The 22,769-nt window shown below is 35.1% G+C and overlaps 1 protein-coding gene across 5 annotated transcripts in view; it reads right to left on the bottom strand.

Annotated features, from left to right (window-relative positions):
• NUP62CL (nucleoporin 62 C-terminal like) overlaps window positions 1–22,769 on the bottom strand; it is a 76,403-nt gene that overhangs the window by 29,182 nt on the left and 24,452 nt on the right. For 3 of the 5 annotated variants that reach the window (XM_016206391.2, XM_016206393.2, XM_016206392.2), the window contains exons 2-8: window positions 21,728–21,829; window positions 20,129–20,218; window positions 14,214–14,364; window positions 8,190–8,340; window positions 7,888–7,937; window positions 7,613–7,747; window positions 4,994–5,105 (exon numbers count right to left, since the gene is read on the bottom strand). In XM_016206391.2, coding sequence (XP_016061877.2) covers window positions 4,994–5,105; window positions 7,613–7,747; window positions 7,888–7,937; window positions 8,190–8,340; window positions 14,214–14,364; window positions 20,129–20,218; window positions 21,728–21,782 — 744 coding nt within the window. In that variant the 5' untranslated portion in view covers window positions 21,783–21,829. Of the gene's footprint in view, window positions 1–1,729; window positions 1,768–4,993; window positions 5,106–7,612; window positions 7,748–7,887; window positions 7,938–8,189; window positions 8,341–14,213; window positions 14,365–20,128; window positions 20,219–21,727; window positions 21,830–22,769 lie in introns of all 5 variants that reach the window. The other 2 variants (XM_016206394.2, XM_016206395.2) reach the window with 1 other exon arrangement.

The raw sequence follows: 22,769 nt of genomic DNA, 5'->3' as shown, positions 1-22,769 counted from the left end.
TACAGCATATAAATATAGTCAATATTAGTGTAATAATTATGTATGGTGCCAGGTGGATACTAGAGCTGTCATCGGGATCACTGCATAAATTATATAATTGTCTGACCACTATACTGTACACCTAAAACAAGTATAAAATAAAATAAAAATGTTTTCAAATAATGGGTACAATTTTTGGAAAACACCATGAAATAATATTAAATGAAGATAGAATAAAAAACTTTATATAGGCATGTTTCCAATGCTGTTCAAAACAAAAGTTTTTTGGTTTTTTTTATCAGCATAGTAAAAAGACTTGAAAGAAATAAAACAATATATTAGTAGAATACTGGTAATATAGATTATTTAATTTTCTTTACAGATTTCCATATTTCTAATCTGAATACATTGAACAAGTATGTGTATTGACTTTGTAATAAAAATACTAAACATTTTAAAAAACTTAGAACACTTTTGATGCATTTTCTAGCAAAGTCCAGGATAATATTGATGATAGAAGGAAATGAAAATGTTTCCACACTTAAAAGACCAGTATATGTAATGGCAACAGTAAATTTAGTGTATTCTAGTATAAGAAAAATAAATATAATTTGTAATAGGAAAAATGAGTTTTTGTAAGAAAATGTGACTGTCATACACCATAATATGAGCTTGCTTAATAAAAATTTTAGCTATTAGGTGGTCTCTCCCATCTCCCCCTAAGAAAGGTCAAAATAAAGAGGTAAATCTCATCACTGTTAACACTGTTAAATATAGTTGCTATTTTCCTACCCTGGTGTATGTCCCATAGTAATGAAGCTTTGTTGATCTGGTTAGAATAAATTATCTACAAAATATTATTGTTCAGCAAATGTGTTCTCTGATTACTGTCTAACCATTTATGCTATCTGAGAAAAGAGATGAATTGTTGCTGATCTCTCACTTCTTTTGTCCTGCTATCAAGCAGCAATTATCCTTTTAATTCTCTCATCATAAACATCTCAATCTCCCTAGCCCGGAAAAACAAAGACAAATGACTCAAACCATTTACTCCCCACTACTAAAATAAAATAAAACAATCCCAGGCTAAGTAGAGAAAAAGGATAAAGGATAAGATTGTAGTCTCCTTTTACATGCTCTGTTTGAACACATATTAATTCAACAAAGAGACAAGATTACAACTCTGTTTCATATCTGAATCTGCACATACTTACCTGTTTCTTAAAATTCTATTGCAGCAAAATAATTTTGAATTTTGGAATCACAATGGTGATCTAATATTTCATTAAAAAGAAAATCTAGGAGATTCCAAGATGGCAGCAGATTAAGTGAAAGCTACACTGACACTGTCCCAGGACCAAACTGGAATTACAACTAAAATATAGAAAAACCACCCTCAATAATCACCTGAAGACAAGCTGGAGAGAACCCTTTAACCAAGGACATAAAATGAAGACCACATAGAGACTGGTAGGAAGTTCAGAGGCACGAGAAGACTGGCTGGGCTCTCACAGACATCAGCTGAAGATCCAGAGGTATATCTCAGCTGCAGGGGTTCCCACGGGGAACTCTGGGGGGTCTAAACCCAAATCTGGGCTCCCCAGCCCAGAGCACCAGAACTGAGAAAGATACCCACATAACATCTGGCTGTGAAAAGCAGTGGAGTTTCTGTCTGTCAGGGAGAGATGGCTGAAAATGTAGGCACCCTCTTAAAGGGCCAACACACAAAATTTCATGTGCAGCTACTTACCTTGGGCTCCAGTGAAGGGAAGACAGAGTGGAGTAGACCTGTGTGAGGAGAATCCAGGGTTGGTGGCTCTGGAGATACAGCTCAGAGGGCATTCCTGTGCTGAGTCATTCCCCCATACTGCAGAAGACATCTTTCTCAGGCAGACACTTACCATCCAGGCAGCTTTTGCCTGGGAGGGAAGCCATTGCCCCACCCACTGGAAAACCTCTCATCCTACCCTGTGAAGTTGATGCCTTGCTGTGTTCTACAGCCTGAGTATCATTAACAGACTAAGAATAGCAATAAGCCTGCAGGCAGAGGTGGGTCTCTGGGTGCTTTGAGTCTTTACCTGATATGCTTCTGGACCCAGGACTTGGAAAAGCAGACCTTGGTAAGCATCTTGGTCATTTCCAAATGCACCCGGCCACAACAGAGAGAACCACAAGCTGTGGGTTGTTAATAACCCCGAGCAAGTTACTCAAGGCAATTCACAAACAGTATCTGACATTGGCCTACAACAGAGACACTCCAAAAAGACTGGGAGTCCTAGCAGATCTACTTAATATATAGAAACAAATCCAAACAGGCAGCCAAAAAGGGGAGACCAAAAAACAAGCCCCAAATGAAAAAACAAGAAAATTCTCCAGAAGAAGAGCTAAATGAAATGGAGATAAGCAATCTATCAGATACAGCGTTCAGAGTAATGATTGTAAGGGTGCTCAATAGTATGAGAAAATATATGGAAACTATGAAGGAAATTAAGAATGACATAGTAGAAATAAAGGATACGTTGGAAGGAATAAACAGCAAATTTGTGGAAGCTGAGGATTGGATCAGCAAATTAGAAGACAGGGTAGAAAAACACACAATCAGAGATCCAAAAAGAGAAACAATTAAAAAACAGGAGGACAGTTCATGGGACAACATGTAATGGAACGATATTCTCATCATAGGAGTACCAGAAGGTGAAGAAAGTAAGCAAGGGATAGAGAACCTGTTTGAAGGTATAATGGCAGAAAACTTCCCTAACCTGGTGAAGGAAAAAGTCACACAAGTTCAGGAGGCACAGAGAGTCCCAAGCAAGAAGAGCCTAAGGGAGGCCCACGCCCAGACACATCACAATTAAAATGAAAAAAATTCAAGACAAAGGGAGAATCTTAAAGGCAGTAAGAGAAAAGCAATTTGTTACCTACAAAGGAGCTCCTTGAAGGCTGTTAGCTGATTTCTCATTAGAAATTGTACAGGCCAGAAGGGAATGATATGAAGTAAGTGCTCAAGGAGATGAAAAGCAAGGATCTGAAACCAGGACTACTCTACCCAGCAAGGCTATCATTCAAAATAGATAGTGAATTACAGAGCTTTCCAGACAAAAGCTAAAGGAATTTATCACCACCAAACCAGCATTGCAAGAAATGTTAAAGGGACTGCTGTAATAAGAAGTAGAATGCTTGGTGAGGTTTCCCTGTGATGCTGTCTAGACCAAGGTGTTTGTTTGCTAGGAGTTTTTTGTTTGCTGCTTCGATTTCATCAGTTGTGTTGGCCTATTCAGGTGCTCTGATTCTTCCTGATTCTGTTTTACATGATCTCACTCATATGTGGAATAAAATGAACAAAATAAACTGATGAACAAAATAGATCCAGAGACATAGAAGCATGGAACAGACTGACAAATCTCAGGGGGAAGGTGGAGGGAGGGGAGTGGGTGAGGAGCGATGATTAATCAAAGAACTTATATGCATATATGCATAACTTACTGACAGAGACAATAGTGTGGCGAAGGCCTTGGGGGGTGGATTCAGAATGGAGGGGATCAATGGGGAGAAAAAAAGGGACATCTGTAATACTTCCAACAATAAAGATAAATTTTTTAAAAAAAGAAAATCTATATTACATCAACTCTTGATCATCTCAATGGAGACAGGGAGATGATAACATGATAATAATGAACTAATTTATATTTGCCTTTGTTCAACTTTAGATTCACCTAAAGTAGAGAGGGCATAATTTTTATAGCTGGAGGGGACTTTAAGATCATTTTGTACACCCTTGATATTTTGCAAAGAAGGACCCAAGACCCAGAGAGATTAAATGACTTAAATTCTTGTTCTTTTTCAATACACCATGCTGTCTCTTTATAATTCTTTAAAAAGCTAGTATATGTATGTAGATAAAGAATTACCTGTATATAAGTGGGCAAGGAGCTTACTAAATAATAATTACTACATATGTATATGTCATTCATCCTCACCTACCCAAATCCTGGCTCCACTGATTATAATAAAATGATAGAAAGTACAATGGGAGCTTCCACATGGGTGATTCCTCTTACCATTATTGCCACAAGGTGGGAGTGAGGGAAAAGAAGGACTCCATTTAGCTGCTAAGACAACAGGGAAAGGTAAAGGAAGTAAGCTCTTTATACAGAGTATAGAAAAAGGGGAAAAACAATCCTTTTACCACTAAATTAATTCAAAACTTCTTAACTCTCTAATTGGAACCCTGACTGTATTTTCCCATGCTATAATGCATTTACATTATGAATTAAGTAGAGACCAGTGGAAACCTAATGACCATGTTTAAAAAAGTTTGTATAGAAAAATTTATTTTAAGTTTCACATAGTAGACTTATCAAACTTTTAAAATATAACCTAGTCATAAGATTACTTGGATTTAACAGATTCAAACATCTATACTCAAATTTATATGACTATGTAGATAAATATGTAAAAGGAAGAATGAATTAGCTAATGTGGAAGTGAACAGAAAAATAAGTACAGGGATAGATTTAGTTATGTCAGTAACAGGGGAAAAACCCTGGAAACTTAGGGAGGAAAGTCATTTTTTACTCTTCTGGGATCATCACAAAAAACTCTCAACCTTATCTTCAATATTTCCTGTCCCACTAACTACACCTAAGAACTTTATATCTCTAGAGGCAGATAAGAAGAACTAGAGAGGACAGGAGAAGGTGACTAGCTGAAGGTACCAAAGAATGCTAATTTCACATGGAAGCATAGATGAGACTGATGAATGTCAGAGGGATGGAGGAGGGCGGGTGGGTGGAGGGGAAGAGAGTAACCAAAGAATTTATGTGCATATATACACAACCCAAGGACATGGACAATGGTGGGGAAAGGGACTGGGGAGGGGAAAGGAACGGGGTGGAACGGGTCATTGGGGAGAAAAAGGGACATCTATAATATTTTAAACAAGAATAAAACTTTAAAAAAATGCTAATTTCATACTAAATCTCAGTTGTCTAAGTAGATAAAGCATTTAACACACCGGGTCAGTAGTGTCAGCAGGTCTTTCAAATATATTCAGGTGTTCAATAATGTTCTTGAGATCCTGGGACATTTGCTTCAGCTGAGCATCTATATTTTCTGCTAGTTTGTAACTGAAAAGGCAAGTAATATAAAGGGATTAACAAGCAAGAAACGTTTTCTACACTGATGTATCATTGCTAACATACAACAATGATACTGCCAACTGTATTTGCCCCAATTCCCCTACCTTCTCAGTGGGTCTCAGTTATGACTAATGGCACATTTTTATGGATGCAGTATTCATAATGTTCTAAAAAGACTCCACAGGTGAAGGCTTTAACCCACCTTCCATTTTTACGGTCATCTATTTATCTTCTTGCTAATGTTCTGAAGCAAAGGAGCTCTGAAACAGAGGAACTCTTTTGGGTGTCAAAATAAACCCATAGGACATATTTAGAGTTATTTGGTGTTGAGCAGTATTCAGTAAGTGCAGACATGTCTTCAATGACTTTGAATACATAAATTTTCAAAGTAAAACCTTATATAAATATGCTCCATCATCCAACAAAAGTTGTTTTGAGAAGTAATATTCACAATAATCAAAGGCAGATAAGTTTGCTAAGTTCACAACAAATAATTACTTGGCTAAATTCTCAAGATTTCCACCCAAACTATTTACACACACACACACACACATGCACCAGCGTGCGCACACACACACTTAGTCAACAGACATATTTATGAGAATTAAAGTAACCAGAGGGGTTTTCATCCTTAATGTCTATAAAGATTTTAAAAATCAATTAGATTTATTGATAACTATCTACTGTCTTTCTGTCCCAAAGTACTTATAGGTAATTGGTTGCCTAGAGTGTTGAAGATTCTAGTATAGATTCCACCACATTATAAATCTGACTACATAAAAGCAATTGGAAAAAACCTAAAGATTCAATTATTTCTTCAAACTATAGTTAGTATCTCTTGGCCAAAAAAACAACTCTGTATGTTTCAAAGAAAGAAAAAAAATGACATGCAAACAAAAGATTCACAAAAGCTGAAATACAAAAGCAGAAACAGAACAAGGGTCCATAGAGATTAGCTTCACTTACTACATACATTTAATAGACCTACAAAAATGTTAATTTGCAAACCTCTTAAAAATAAGCTCAGTCTTACCTCAATAATAAGCCATTGATAAAATGAGTCCGATTTAATCTCAATCTAGCACATTCATACAAGTTCTCCCAAGAACACTATAATTTGACCTGTTTACAAAACCTCAGTTCTAGAGAGATAACATGTGGGAACATTGGCAATGTATTGACTGAAGGTATAGACTGAATTGCACACAAATAAAATATATTCAGCCCAAGACATTGACAAAACCATTCAATTTTTTAAAGCTATGCAGTTTGCCCCCAGATTAATAAATTGCCTTTAAAATAGCAAATACTTTATCACTGAAGCAACTGCACGAACATTAGTTTTAAGAGTCAATATAGATAACCAGAGGGAAAGGGGGTGGGGGAAGGTAGAAGAGGGTATGGGGGGGTAAATGGTGATGGAAGGAGACTTGACTTGGGCGGGGTGCACAGACAATAAAGTATACAGATGATGTATTATAGAATTGTATACCTGAAACCTATATAATTTTATTAACCAATGTCACCCCAACAAAGTCAACAAAAAAGTAAAAAAAGAGTAAATGTTAATAGTAATATATATCCTATATATATATAGGAATAAATATCCTACAATATTATGACAACACAGACATAAAATTTGTATTTATAATTTAAGAACAAAGTTGACAAATATAAAAACTTTACAATGATCATGTATAAACTTGATTTTTTTTAATTTTGAGAATATGTTTATTAAAGCTGTGCACAGTGAAACAAGGAAGGGATTAAGATAGAAGAAGCAACAGAAGAGAGACTAAGCAGGGCTGCTTTGGCTCACTGGAAAGTCAGAGAAAAGGAGGCCTTGGAGACAGGTTCAGGGGGTTAGCCCAGGATGAGTTGCTGCTGCCCATTGCTCCCCTGGTTGTAAGTCTCGTGGGGTCCCTTAGAGTTTAGGAGATGCATGCCTGTGGGGGAAGAAGAAAGGGAAGGGAAAGGCATGGGCATGCTACCAGGAGGGAGAGTGCGCACAAAGCTTGAAATTCATGTCTATAAAATGCTATAAAACAAAATTGCCAGAATGATTACTTTATTTTCAAGCATCATAAAAAAGTAAACAGAAAAGTAATCAAATAAGCTAATAAATGGCAACTACAAAAACTTGTCCTTTTCTACCAATTTTTATTCCTGGCCTTTCAATTCCATTTTTTCCCTTTTTTAATTAAAAAAAAATTTTTTAAATCTATTTTTATTGATTGCAGAGAGAGGAAGGGAGAAGAAGAGAGAGAGATAGAAACATCAATGATGAAAGAGAGTCATTGATCGGCTGCCTCCTGCATGCCCCTGCTGGGGATCGAGCCCAAAACCCGAGGCATGTGCCCTGACTGGGAATCAAACTAAGATCTCCTGGATCATAGGTTGATGCTCAACTGCTGAGCCATGCCTCCCGGGCCATTTTTTCCGTATTTTAGTAGCTAAGTCTTGCCCCATTTCTTGATCTTTAGTCAGTTACTTACCTCCTCTCACGTTCCTCATCTGTATACTTCGGATAAACAGAACTATTCTGGTCCTTCAAAGACTCCTCTAAAGGGATCAAGAGATCTTCTAGTTCCTTCTGCTGCGACAGGACAAAATCCAATTCATTTTCCAGTCTGGAAAAAAAAAAAAAAAAGTCAACAGAAGGGCTGGTGAAAGGAATTTGGAGTGACAAAGTAAGTTGCAATCAACTACAATTAGGAAAAAAACAGAGATAGATCTTTAATCTTTCATCCTAGGGAGTGTAAGGTTCTACCTTTTCTGATCTAATTTCACTTTTTCCACTTCTCCATGTAAAATAGTAATCTACAAAGAAAAATAAGAATACAATAATGTAAGTATTTAAATTTATATTGTAATTTTAAAGCAATATTAACTTTCTTATATACATTTCAAATATGAAAGTGTTCCTAATTCAGTGCACTTATTACCTAGAAAAAATATTTGTAAGTTGATTATTAATATTGAAATAGAAAATGAACCACTAAACACAGGTCTATTCTCTTGTGTTCATCTGAAAATACTTGTACAATGCAGGTAATGAGAATATCTTCTAACCTTTTCACCATTTTCAATCAGTGTACGGTCCCAAGCATTGGCCTGGTTGGCCTGATGAAGAAAGTGCTTCTCTTGATCCTCTAGTTCAAGGTTCCATTTATTTATCAGATCGTCCAGCTGACGATATGTCATCACGGGAGTTATGATAGAACTAAAAAAAGAATGCAGTATGATCATACTTTTAAAAGCATGATCAGATTTTTTAAATGGACAACATAGGAAGACTTACTGAAGAAAATAGTACATGAGGAATTTCTCAGACTTGCTCCCCACAAAAACCATCATAACTGGTGAAGATTATTTTAAAAACAACTATTCAACATGCCTGGAAATTATTCTAAGGAAATACAGTAAATACAGATTTATTCCAAAAATCTTACTAAATCTCATTAAGAATGGCTAAAGTCCTCCCCCCTCAGCTCAGCATGATGATACCTCCATTCTGCATGGGTGTGGCCCAAGAGATAGGACTCCCTCTCTCCCCAGCTCAGTTAAGGTGATCCATTCCAGCTTTAAACAGTACCCTCAAAACTGAGTAGGCACATGATCTTCCATTTTTCACTAGGCAGAGCCAAGCAAAATTCCCATTCCCCTACCAGAAGATATCAAAAAGCCTGAGCAAGTAGCTGATCTTTGATGCTCTGACTGGGTGGAACCAGATAATGTTCTGATTCCTCTGCTGGGGCAAGTGTCAACAGGGCTTATTGGAGAGGTAATCACCAATTCCATGGCCAACTGAGGAAGGCAATGTTCAATTCCCTTACCAGGGTACTGTCATCTCAGTCCACTGACAAAATGAACTGAAATCTCCACCCAGCAGCAACCAAGGCTTAATAAGGTAGAGTGAGACAGCATTAGGTACCATTAGTCTTCAATCTTTGTCTTCAGCATCAGTGGGACTCAATGGGGAGCTAACCTCTATACTCACCTGGCATCATTAACACCAAAAAAGGTAATGCAATTATGGGCTAGTAAGGACTCCAATTCCTACCACTCTTGGTGTCAGCAAGGCTCCCTGTAAAGCTTAACCTTCACACCCACTCGAAAAACCAAGATGGAATGAGGCAAGGCTAGTCAGCACTCTGACCCCCTTCTCCCCAGAGCCTGTGTCAGTGAGGCCTAGTAGGGAACTAAGCTTCCATACCAACTCAGCATCAACGAGGCTGAATAGAGCAATATGAGGCAGAGTAGTTGACATCCTGCTTCCTCCTTCCTCTTGTGTAGGTGAGGCCCAATAGGAAGCTAAAATTCTGCCTCTACTCTGCAACAACTAAGCAGCATGAGTTAGTCATCCACTTCCCCTTGTTCTGGGTCCATGGGGGCCGAGCTGGGGGCGGAGCTTAGATTCCCATTCAGAGGCAATAAAATGGTATGGCAAGCAATGCCCCTTTTAGATGGGAAAGGAGTCAGCAGGGCAGTGGGTGGAGCTAAACTTCCATGCCACTCATCTGCACTGAGGCAGTGTGAGTCAGTGCTCCATTTTTGCTGGGATGGTATGAGCAGGGTATGGTGGGAAGCTGAACATGCAAATACACCTAACCCTTGCACTACACCTCAACAAAAGGACTGCCTGATGAAAAAAGAAAATTTAAATGGGACTCAGACTCTCCTAACATAATAGACAAAATATCCAGGATAGAACTGAAAATTACCTGTCATATCAAGAACCAGGAAAATAACAACTCACAAGAGAAAATATAATCTACAGATGCCAACATGGAGAGTATTAGATGTTGGAATTATCTAAAAAGAATTTTAAAGCAACCATTAAAAAAAGCTCTAACAGCAATTATAAATCCTCTAGAAACAAATGAAAAACGGAAAATCTCATCAAAGAAATAAAAGTTATGAAAAATAACAAAATGGAAATTATAGAACCGAAAAATAACTGAAAAAGTTCACATGAAGGGTTTTACACTAGAGAGGAGATGACAGAGAATAGAATCAGTGAATTTGAAAATAGATCAATAGAATTTACAGAGCAGCAGAGAGAAAATAGACACACAAAAAATGAAAAAATCTCAAGGATCCTGGAGGACAGTAATAAAAAGAGGTAACATTTGTAACATCAGAGGATGATATGTTAGAAAGGAAAACAGAGAATGGAATTGGAAATGTTATCTGAAAACTAAAGGTTGAAAACGTCACAAATTTGGCAAAAGATATAAACTATTCAAGAAGCTGAGCAAACCCCCAAACAGAACAATACACACAGCATTTAATTTCTGAAAACTAAAGATAAAGAAAGAAAAAAACCTTAAAAGCAGATCTAAAAATACAATGAAGCAACAGCATCTAATTATCTTTTATAGTACGCTCCTACCAACCGCAGAAAACACAACTTTCAGATGCCCATGGAATATTCACCAAGAAAGACCATATCCTCATTCATAAAACAAACCTGAACAAATATAAAAGAAATGAAAACATACAGAGCATGCTCTCCAAACATGATGAAATCAAACTAGAAATCAACATAGAAAGAAAACAAGAAAAATCTCCAAACACTTGGAAATTAAACAACACAATTCTAAATAATCTATGAATCAAAGAGGAATTCATAAAAGAAAATTTGAAAATACAGTTGACCCTTGAACAACATGGGGTTAGGGGTGGCAACACCCCTGCAGTTAAAAATCCATGAATAACTTTGTTTTTTCAATTATTGTTGATAGTCAATATTATTTCATATTAATTTCAGGAGGAAAATCCATTTATAACTTTTTAAATCTTCACCTGAGGATATTTTTTTCCATTGCTTTTCGGAGAGACTGGAAGGGAGGAAGAGAGAGAGAGGAGAGAGGGAGAGAGAGAGAGAGAGAGAGAGAGAGAGAGAGAGAGAGAGAGAGAGAGAGAGAGAGAGAGAGAAACATTGATGTGAGAGAGACACATCAATTGGTTGCCTCCCACACGTGCCCCAACTAGGGCCAGGGATCAAGCCTGCAACTGAGGTATGTGCCCTTGGGCAGAATCAAACCCAGGACCCTTCAGTCCAAGGGCCGAAGCTCTAATCACTGAGCACAAACAGCTATGGCCTATGTATAACTTTTGACTCCCCCAAAACTTAACTACTAACAGCCTACTGTTGACCAGAAGCCTAACCAACAACAAATTGTCAATTAACACATATTTTGTATGTGTATTATATAGTGTGTTCTTATAATAAAGTAAGCTAGAGAAAAGAAAATGTTATTAAGAAAATCATAAAGAAAATACATTTATAGTTTTTATTTTTAAAAATCTGTGTATAAGTGGACCCATGAAGTTCAAACCCAGATTGTTCAAGGGTCAACTGTACATAGAAATGAATGAAAATAAAAAACACAACATAACTAAATATGTACACAGCTAATGCAGTATTGAGAATAATAATATTTATAGTATTAAATGTTTACATTAGAAAATAGGAAATGTCTCAAATCAATAATTAAAGTTCATACTTCAAATAACTAGAAAAAAGAGCAAAATGAGCCCAACATAGTCAGAAAAAAAATAATAATGAGTAGATATGAATAAAATTGAAAATAAAAACAACAGAAACTAGTCAGTGAAACAAAAGTTACTTCTTTGGGAAAAGATTGATAAAGTTGATAAAAGAAAGGAACAAAACACCAATATCAGAAATGAAATGGAAATATCCCTACAGCTATCAAAAGGACAAAAAGGGAATAATACAAACAACTTTACACTCATAAATTTGATTACTTAGAAGAAATAGACCATTCCTTAAAAGCCACACAGTACTAAAATGCATCAAAGATGAAACAGATAACCTGAATAGTCCTAGAACCACTAAAGAATGACTTGCAATTTAAAAGCTCCCCCAAATAATATCCAGGCCCAGAGGTTTTACTGGAGAAATCTACCAAACTTCAATGAATTAACTCGGATTTTACACAATTAAAACAGAAGAGAATAGTTCTGGATCATTTTATGACATCAGTATTATCTGGATATCAAAACCAGGGAAAGAATAAAAAAGATAGAAAACAAAACTACAGACAAATATTTCTCATGAACTTAGATACAACAGTCCTCAAACAAAACACTAGAAACCAAATCCAAAAATGTATAAAAAAATTATATACCAAGTGGTATTTATACCACATATGTAAGGCTGGTTCGACATTTGAAAAACAATCAATGTAATTCGCCGTACTATTAAGCAAAGAAAAACCCTAAATGATCATATCAATTTAGGCAGAAAAAACTTTTAACACAAATATATCCAGCTGATTTTTGAGAAAGGTGCAAAAGCAATTCAATGGAGGAAGATAGCCTTTGAACAAATGATGATGGAAAAATTGAATATATCTAGATGGAAAAAAAAATGAACCTCAATAAAACTCACATCTTATACCAAAATGAACTCAAAATGGATCATGAGCTTAAATATATAATGTAAAACTATAACTAGAGTTAGACAAAGAGCTCTTATATTTCATACTAAAAGAATAATCCATTAAAGGAAAAATTGGTAAATTAGCCCTCATCAATTTAAAGTTTTTGTTTGACAAAATACCATGTTGAAAATATAAAAAGACAAGTTCCAGTGTTAGAAAAAATATTTATAAACCACATGTCTGATAAAGAACTGGTATCAAGAATATACAAAACTTAGTAAAAAACACAAATTCAAGTAGAAAAAGGACAAAATACATGAACAGACACTTCACCAAAGAAGATATGCTGATGGAATATAAACACATGAAAATGTCCATCATTAATCAGAAGGAAAATAGAAATTAAAACCACAATGAGATATCTTTATATCTATTAGAAGGGCTAAAATAAAATAAAAATAGTGACAACAACAAATCTTGGCAAGAATGGGGGCAAACTGAATCCCTCACACATTGCTGTTGGGCATGTAATATGGCACAGCCATTCTGAAAAATAACTTGGCAGTTTCTTAAAAATATAAACATGTACCTCCCATCCCACCCAGCAACTATACTCCTGGGCATTAATCCCAGAGAAGTGAGACTAGGTTTACAAAAAAACTGTACACAATGTTCATTAAAGTTTTATTCATAATAGCCCCAAACTGGAAACAACCTAGATGTCCATCAATATGTGAACAGTTATACAAACTATGGTAGATCCACAATGCCATGGAATACTACTGAGAAATAAAAAAGAACAAACTATTGATGCACATGACAACTTTATCTCAAATAATTATGCCCACTGAAAAAAAACAAAAACTAATATCCTAAAATCATATATTGTTTGATTTCATTTGAATAACATTTCTAAAAATGTCAATGTTATAGAAATGGAGAGCAGATTAATTGTTGCCCAGGGTCAGGGAAAGGAGGTTGTGAGTGTGGCTATAAAGGGGTAACATGAGGGATCCTTGTGGTGACGGAACTGTTCTGTATCTTGACTGTATCAATGTCAATATCCTGCATGTATATTGTACTAGAGTTATTATTGGGGGAACCTGGGTACAAAGATACATAATTTTTGGTATTATTTCTTAGAAGTACATATGAATCTACAATTATCTCAAAATAAAAAGTTAATGAAAAACAAGGACAATTAGAGAGGAGCATGACATAGATAAGAATACAGGCTAGGAGTTCAACTGCCTGAATTTTAATCCTGGCTCAACCATTACCAAATGTGTGACCAGGAGCAAATTATAAAATCTCTATGTGCTCCAGTTTTCTCATTTATAAAATGGAAAAAAATAGTGCTTATCTCATAGGGTTACTGTGAGGATTAAAAGATATGATATTTGTAAAGCATTGTCAAATTGTTACACACATAATAATTATACAATAAATGTTAGCTATTATTAGTAATATTAATAATTTTATTAGAATGGTATTCAGAGGACAAAAGTATCCTGTTAGTTGTTCAACTTCCTAAACTACAGAAATTCTTTCTCTAACAGCTCCTTCAACTCTTGAGTCATTTACCTAATTTTCAAACGCTATTCTAAAGTTATATAAGCAAATTATGCCTACACATGATAAATAAAATGAAACACACAAATTTTCAAATAAATAGGCTTACTTAACAGTTGAAGTTAAAGGTGTAGAAGCAAAACTGACTGGAATAGTGCAATTAATCCCAGTTGATATCAGTGGTTTTCCACTGAAGGTAAATTCACTAGTGGTTGTGGTGGTTGTGGTGGTGGTGGTGGTAGTAGTCGTTGATGGTGTAGCTGGAAAATAAAATGTATGATGTTAGTAAGAAATGAGAAACTTTTATTTAGTCCTTGATGATTCAAGACAAAAACTATAGAAGAATTTTTAAAAATGCAAATTAAACTCAAAGTTATATGGACTTGAACTCAATGTTGTAATATGAAGTGATATATAGCAGGCCAGGTATCTGGATTAACCTTCCTGCTGAAAACTAAAACTCCTGGATAAATTCATAGAAAAATAAAATTTACAACCTATGACCATTAAAGAAATTGAATCACTCCTCAAAACTCTTTCCATAAGAAAACTCCATACCCAGATAACCTCACTAGTAAGTTCTACTAAACTTTCAAAGAAAGAGTAATTGCAATCGTACACAAACTCTCTGTACGTCCATCTTTGCATACTTACATGAATACATCTGTGTAATTAATTTCTAGAAATGAAATTGCTGAATCAAATGATCAGCATGCTCTAAATTTTAATATATCTTGCCAAATTACCCTATAAAAAAGATTCGCCAATTTACATTCCTATCAATAGGAAAGGGTACCTGTTTTTCTACATCATAACCTATATGAGGCATACATCTTTGCCAGTTTAATAGATAAAAGCTTCTCACAGTTTTATCTATAGCACAGACCTCTCTCCTATGTGTCTTCTTCTATTGCATCTTTACTAGAATGCCCTGCCCTCTGTAGATGAAATTGTCAGTATACATCATGGCCTAACTCAAATTTCTCCTTCCCACTGTGTATTGACTACTTTTTCTCTAATAATCATTATCTCTTGGTTTCCTGAACTCCTATAGCACTTTTGCTTTTTCCAAAACACTAAGTACTTAAAGAACACTATGGCTGGGAAGACTGGAAATGTTTTCTTTTCTTCTTTTTGGTTCTCTGTATTTCTCAAATGTTGTTATAGTTGATAAATGCTGATTCTATAACAAAAATATTATAAAATATAACATTAGCCTTGATTTCCACATTAACAATATTTTCAGGTTAACAGATATACTAGATAAATACATACATCATGGTGCTTGCCAACATGCTTTGATTATTCTAAGGGAAACTGGCCTACTCCATTCCTGCTGAGGGATCAGGTTCATGTTTTATTCCAACAACTCTGTCCTTTGATCCTGGTTCACAGTTGATTGGGACAGTTGATAAAGTACAGGAAGCCATCCTATATATGCTACTGGCAGCCTATGAGAAGGTCTGGTATAGCTAAACAGTAATAAGATGGGTCAGAATCTTATGTTCAAAAATTCAGAACTATAGAAACAATCAGACTGTAGGTAGCAGTATGGAAGTATTTCTAGAAATACAGCATAGAAAGAATCAGACTTTAGCAGAAATTTGGAAATATTTCCAAAAGTGTGGAAAGAATCAGACCTATAGACAGAGGGAGTTGAAAGGACTGACAGAGGAAGAACATGAAGTAGAATTAAGGGGCCATGAACAAGTCAAAATTAAGAATAAGCTAAAACAGTAAGGCAGAAAAAGAGGTAAGGAAGCCAATGGCAAGTTATAAAAAAGTAGACAAAGGACAATAATTGAACTATGTTCATGCAATATTAGATTCAGGATGTCCCTAAAGCTACCTTTAGAACAACTTGGAGTTCAGTGTCACAATAATAACTGTATTAGGTTTCCACAAGATTCCATTTTGGCCACAAGGATCCTTACAATAATTCTCCCCATTCTTCATGTTAGCCTTTGGGAGGATGGAATGAGTGCTACAGGGGAAGACCATGATCACTATCCATCAAAAACACTGGAGAGACTACAGATGGGATCCTGTGTGGCATTCTTTATAGCCATATGTCATCGTGTTCTTCATGTGAGAATAATAATCTTATATAAAAGAAATCCTTCCCCAGAAATGCTTTAAATTAATGACACTATTAAAGAGACCCTCCTTTTATTGATTAATTTATCCAAACACTGGGTAACTACCACATTCAAACAGAAGAATGAGTCTTCAAATTAAGGTAAAATGAGTCTTACACCTGAAACTATTATAATATTGTATACCAACTACGTTTAAATTTAAAAATTTTAAATAATAAAAAAAGAGTCCTTATAAAGGAGCTTATCTTCACCCAAAGAAAAAATTTTAAAAAAAAATCTAGATTTATTGGGGTGATCACTTTGTAAGTTATATAAATGTCTAATCACTATGTCGTAAACCTGAAACTAATATAATATTGTATGTCAATTAAAATAGAAAAATAAAAACATTTAAAATAAAAAATATATTGGTCTCTCTATATTTTTTATTTAAATGTTTTTATTTTTAAAATATAAAATATGAAAATTGGGAAATTTTCTTTGGGAAAACAATGTAATCTGCACTTGTTGACATGGACAGATGTCCAAAGAGAAAAGAGCAAATTCTAAGATCATGTGTGTATGTATTCCATTTTTGTAAAACAAATACATTGAATGTATGTTTGTATGTGTTTGGAAAACAGACTGGAAAAATAAAAACCAAACTCTTCTCTCTACATATATGTCTATATGTCTATATGCATGTGTATATGGTTTTTATGAAAAAAAGTAATTACCATTCCTACCATTAAAGAAAAAGCTATATGGGCAAACAAAACACCTTCCAGAAATGTTCGGTGATACCTTTAGGAAATTAATACCTGTCAGCCTAAACATAAAAGAATCTTGAGTCATAAAAAATGGTATAATTATTTAAACCTTTTTATACAGTATTTATATTTGTTTTTAATGCTATTTCTAAAAAGTATAAATTAGCTCTGACATAGAGATAATATTTAAATAATATTTGAATTAATACCAAAAGCAATTTATAAATTTAATGCAATTCCTATTAAAATACCTACAGCATATTTCACAGACCTAGAACAAACATTTCAAAAATTTATATGGAACCAAAAAAGACCCCGAATAGCTGCAGCCATCTTGAGAAAAAAGAACAGAGTGGGAGGGATCACATTACCAGACTTCAAACTGTATTACAAAGCCACTGTAATCAAAACGTCCTGGTATTGGTACAACAACAGGCATATAGATCAATGGAACACAACAGAGACCCCAGAAATAGACCCACGCCATTATGGTCCATTAATATTTGACAAAGGAGGCAAGAGTGTCCAATGGAGTAAAGACAGTCTCTTCAATAAGTGGTGCTGGGAAAATTGGACAGATACATGCAAAAAAATGAAACTAGACCACCAACTTTCACCATACACAAAAATAAACTCAAAATGGATAAAAGACTTAAATGTAAGTCACGAAACCATAAAAATCCTGGAAGAAAACATAGGCAGTAAAGTCACAGACATCCCATGTAGTGAACTTTTCACTGATACATCTCCTAGGGCAAGAGAAACAAAAGAAAAAATAAACATATGGGACTACATCAAACTAAAAAGCTTCTTCACAGCAAAAGGAAACAGCCTCAAAATACAACAGAACTCCAAGGTATGGGAAAACATATTTGCCAAGGATGTATCTGATAAGGGGCTAATTTCCAAAGTGTACAAAGAACTCATAGCACTCAGCAAGAGGAAGACAAACAACCCAATTAAGAAATGGGCGAAGGACTTGAATAGACACTTCTCCAAAGAGGACATAAGGATGGCCAAGAGACACATGAGAAAACGCTCAACATCACTAATCATCAGAGAGATGCAAATTAAAACCACAATGAGATATCACTTAACACCTGTCAGAATGGCTCCATCAACAAATCAACAAATGACATGTGCTGGCGAGGGTGTGGAGAAAGGGGAACCCTAGTACACTGCTGGTGGGAATGCAGACTAGTGCAACCACTATGCAAAACAGTATGGAGGTTCCTCAAAAAATTAGAAATGGAGCTGCCTTTTGACCCAGTGATTCCACTCCTAGGAATGTATCCTAAGAATCCGGAAACATTAATATGAAAGAATATATGCACCCCTATGTTCATAGCAGCACAGTTTACAATAGCTAAGATGTGGAAACACCCAAGTGCCCATCAGTAGATGAGTGGATAAAGAGGCTGTGGGACATTTACACCACGGAATACTACGCAGCTGTAAAGTAGAATCTTGTACCCTTTGGGACAGTATGGATGGACCTGGAGAATATTATGTTAAGTGAAATAAGCCAGGCAGTGAAAGACAAACATCACATGATCTCGCTTATACATGGAATCTAAAGAACTTAATAAACTGATGAACAGAATAGACTCAATGACATGGAAGCATAGATGAGACTGACAAATGTCAGAAGGATGGAGAAGGGTGGATGGGTGGAGGGAGAGAGAGTAAGCAAATAATTTATATGCATATATGCACAACCCGAGGACATGGACAATGGTGGGGAGAGTGACTAGGGAGGGGGATGGGACGGGGTGGAACAGGTCATTGGGGAGAAAAGGGAACATCTGTAATATTTTTAAGAAAATTAAAATTTAAAAAAAAAAAAAGAAGAAATGGATTTGAAAATTAAGGTTCTATCACAGTCTGATTTTGCAAGTTACATCTTTGGTCTAAAGTAAATATAGTCAGCTCTATATATCTGTGTAGTAAAAGGAAATCACAGTTCTATAACAGAAAATAATTGCATACCAAACTTGGATTTACATATAAATAAACCTCATTCCGGTGGCCCTAAAATCATTATATAAAATAGTAAAAATGTCCTTTCAAAGATTCTACTATCCAATTTTCCTTTCCTGTCCCCAATCAACAACTGTGTATCTCACTCCATGCTCAGAATGAACATCATTACCTTCTCAGACTCAAGCAAATAATGAGAGTGATAACAAAGTTCTCTTAAAACTTGCTGATTGTATCTAGGGTGAAGAATCATCCCAAATGGTTATAAATTTGCAGGCACAGACACTTGAAAGCTGCTCTACAAGGCTGATTTGTGAGGTGAAGTATCTGAGCAAGTAAATACACTTGGGCAGAAGAAAAGGTGAGTAGGGGGAAGAAACAACTCAGGGTTGTTGGTGTGGAGTTGAGACATATCTGATGGGGAGATAGGTAAGCACATATGGTAAGTTGAATGAAATGGCAATAAGGGATGAGCTAATAGCAAAGGTACCAGTTTGCAGATAGAAATTTGAGACTTAAATAGGTAGGAGGTGGGTAATGTAAGAGTCACCAAAAAGCCTGCCAATTCATATTTTGATGGCTCAACATGATTGAAATAATCAGTTGTTTGTTCAGAATTTTATGGGGGAAATTATGTGTTATGTTTTCTGCAAATATGGTAACTTATAAAGTTCTCAAGACACACCCTTCACAACTCTCATAGATTGACCAGTTAGTATAGTATACAGTACAAACTCAGTTAAGTGTTGGCTGTGTGAATATATAAAGACCTTGTACATCTTTGTTTAGGAATATTACTTTAAAGTTAAAAGGGATTGACTTTTCATTTATGCCAGGTTTGAAGAAAGATTCATTTCAGCCCTAAGCAAACTTTAAATTAAAAACAAACAAGACTTCCTTAAAATGGAGTCTGATTTAAATAGTATATTTAAGTAGCAACTGTCCCCTAACCACCCAGCTCACCATAGACATAAGGCAATGGGTAACCAGTTTTCTTCAACCTACTACCTGATTAGCTCCTAACTGGCAGAAACAAATTTAGGATAGGTCTAAAGAAACTCTTTTAATCAGCTTTAGGAGAGGGTCACCTTCAACACAGATCAAAAATTAACTTTTAGAGAAAAAAACTCTATCAATCACAATATATTGGGTCAATTTAAACACTATGATCAATAATAAAAATTCTTCAATCTTACTAGACTCTGCTCCACCCGCTCCAGGGAATATTAATCCAAATCCGAAAGTTATACCACCAAACGTTGCAGCCGAAATTGTTGGGGTGCGAACTGCAGAGAAGGACATAATATTAAAAAAAAGTAAGAAATTTATATAGTATGTTTTATCTGAAGAAACCTTTAGAAACTTTTGGCTAAACTTCAAAAAACTATGGTCAATACATTTATATGAAATGTCCAGAAAAGGTAAATCTATGGAGACAGAAAATAGATTAGTTGTTGTCTGGGGATGAGTGATCTTATTGGGGTGATTGAAATGTTCTAAAACCGGATTATAGTGAGAATTACACAATTCGATAAACATTAAAAACACTGAACTGTACACTTAAAATAAGTTAATTTTATAATATGTAGTTATACTTCATTAAAATTAAGTTTCAAAAATACAGTGGTCAAGATTTCATTTTGTAGGCAAGGGCACCAAAGATAGAAAGGAAAAAAAGTCTGCTAAAGGTAAGAGGAAAAGTCTTTGATTGAAAATGGAATTCATTCAATAATTTTAACTCCAAACCTCAGACATGGTCATAGTCAAAAAATCTATTGTTGTTGAGAAGGATATTGCTTACATATATCAAAAGCTTTCCAGAATCTCAGTCATGTCTCAAAATTGGAAGTCTACTTGGTAGAATATACAACTAAAATGGTAACCAGCAATTTTAACTAATGTTTACCTATGCCAGTTGCACAAGAGGATGGAGATGGTAGGCCTCTATTTTTCATGCTGGACTAGGCATCAGCAATTCCTGGCAAGTTTTATTGCTGGAAATGGTGACAATCTTGCTATAATAGGGCTTTGGGGCAAGCATATTATAGCTAGGACTACAATAACAAAAACTAATGATGAATATCATGGCCCTGGGAAGATGCCTCAAAAGTACAGTCAGCTTATAGACCTGTAAAAAAGAATTGCCTAACACATATATGAAATTCAATATTCTCAACATTTTTTTATTACTCTACTAATGGAGGATGTGTAGCAAATAAGTTGGGGTTACAAGATAATTAATGTACCACTTCTCAGCTCAAAGAATCCAACTGTTCCCTTCAAAGGGAGAGGCCATACGGTATCACACAGTGTTGATTAAAACCCAAAACTACAGTTGGCCCTTTTGTCATGTAACACTTCTGATAGGTAAAATGTAAAGACCATAAACCTGGTCTATATAGAATACACTATAGCAAAGCTCCAACATTTATTTCCTTACATTATTTTACTCACATGGATAATAAGGCTTCTTCCCTTTAGACATACTTGGCAAAACTCCTACTCTTCCTATTCACATTAGCTTCAAGAAGTTATTTCTAAACATTACGATATTAATGAATTATATGCCTAAAATTATCACTTTAAGTTGTAATGATCACGTTAATGTAAAATTCACAGCTAAAGCCATGATAATTTGTTTTTTTAACAAAGCTACTGTTGATATGAACAGTTATAGATGGGTTCAAATATAATGATAATTTATGAGATACAGGAGATCCATAGCTTATAGTGGAAAATTGAGTTAAGTGGCCTGATGCAAAATAATAGTATTTTCTTTGGAACCAGCAACTTACATGAGAACCAAGTAGCAGCAGAAGTAGAAAAATTTGATATTGATGTAAACAGCATGGTGCTTGAACTAGTAGTGGTGGCAACAGTAGATGCTGGAGTCAAACCTAAAAATCAAAGTAAAAAGCATAAAAATATATCACACTGAAAACTGCAAGACACTGTTGAAAGAAATTGAAGAAGACACAAAGAAATGAAAAGATATTATGTGTTTATGGATTGGAAGAATTAACATTGTTAAAATGTCCATATTACCAAGAGCAATCTATAGATTCAGTGCAATCCTTATCAAAATCCCAATGGCATTTTTCACAGAAATAGAACAAAAATTCTTAAATTTGTATGGAACCACAAAAGACCCAAAAATAGCCAAAGCAATCCTGAGCGAAAAGAACAAAACCAGAAGTATCACACTCCCCAGTATGGTATTGGCAGAAAAACAGACACACAGACCAATGGAACAGAATTGCTACACATAAATAAGCAATTAATTTATGACAAAAGAGCCATGAATATGCAATGGAGAAAGGAAAGTCTCTTTAATAAGTGGTGTTGGGAAAACTGGACAGCCAGATGCAAAAGAATGAAACCAGACCAACAGCTTAGACCATACATAAAAAATAATTTTTAAAACACAATTATAACAAGGTTCTTTTACATGCAGAAATAAAAACAAAGCAAGGAAAACTGGCTACTCCAAAATTTAATAAATATGACAGAGTAAAAGCCTGATTTAAAAAATAGTTCATCAGTAATGTTTAGTATAGCCAGCCTTCTAGCACCATTGTAACAAAGAAATTCTACTTTACTAAAAAAGTAAATATAAGAGGGGGATCCACTTCCAGAATTGCGACATAAGAATTCCTGGGGACCCACTGCTCAGTGAAACAACCACAACTTGTAAAAAATATATTTTAAAAAACATTTGAAATCTCTGAAAATTGTCCTAAAGTTATACAGCAAATAAAGAAACATTTATTCAAGAAAATCTACTAAAACTCAGTAATACCAGTGAGAGTTTATGCAGTAATACCTGTGAGAGTCTAT

This window comes from Miniopterus natalensis, chromosome X (assembly GCF_054644295.1).
Source record: "Miniopterus natalensis isolate mMinNat1 chromosome X, mMinNat1.hap1, whole genome shotgun sequence".
NCBI lineage: Eukaryota > Metazoa > Chordata > Mammalia > Chiroptera > Miniopteridae > Miniopterus > Miniopterus natalensis.
The sequence above is the reverse complement of the archived record's forward strand: the minus strand, read 5'-3'. Positions and strand labels throughout refer to the sequence as shown.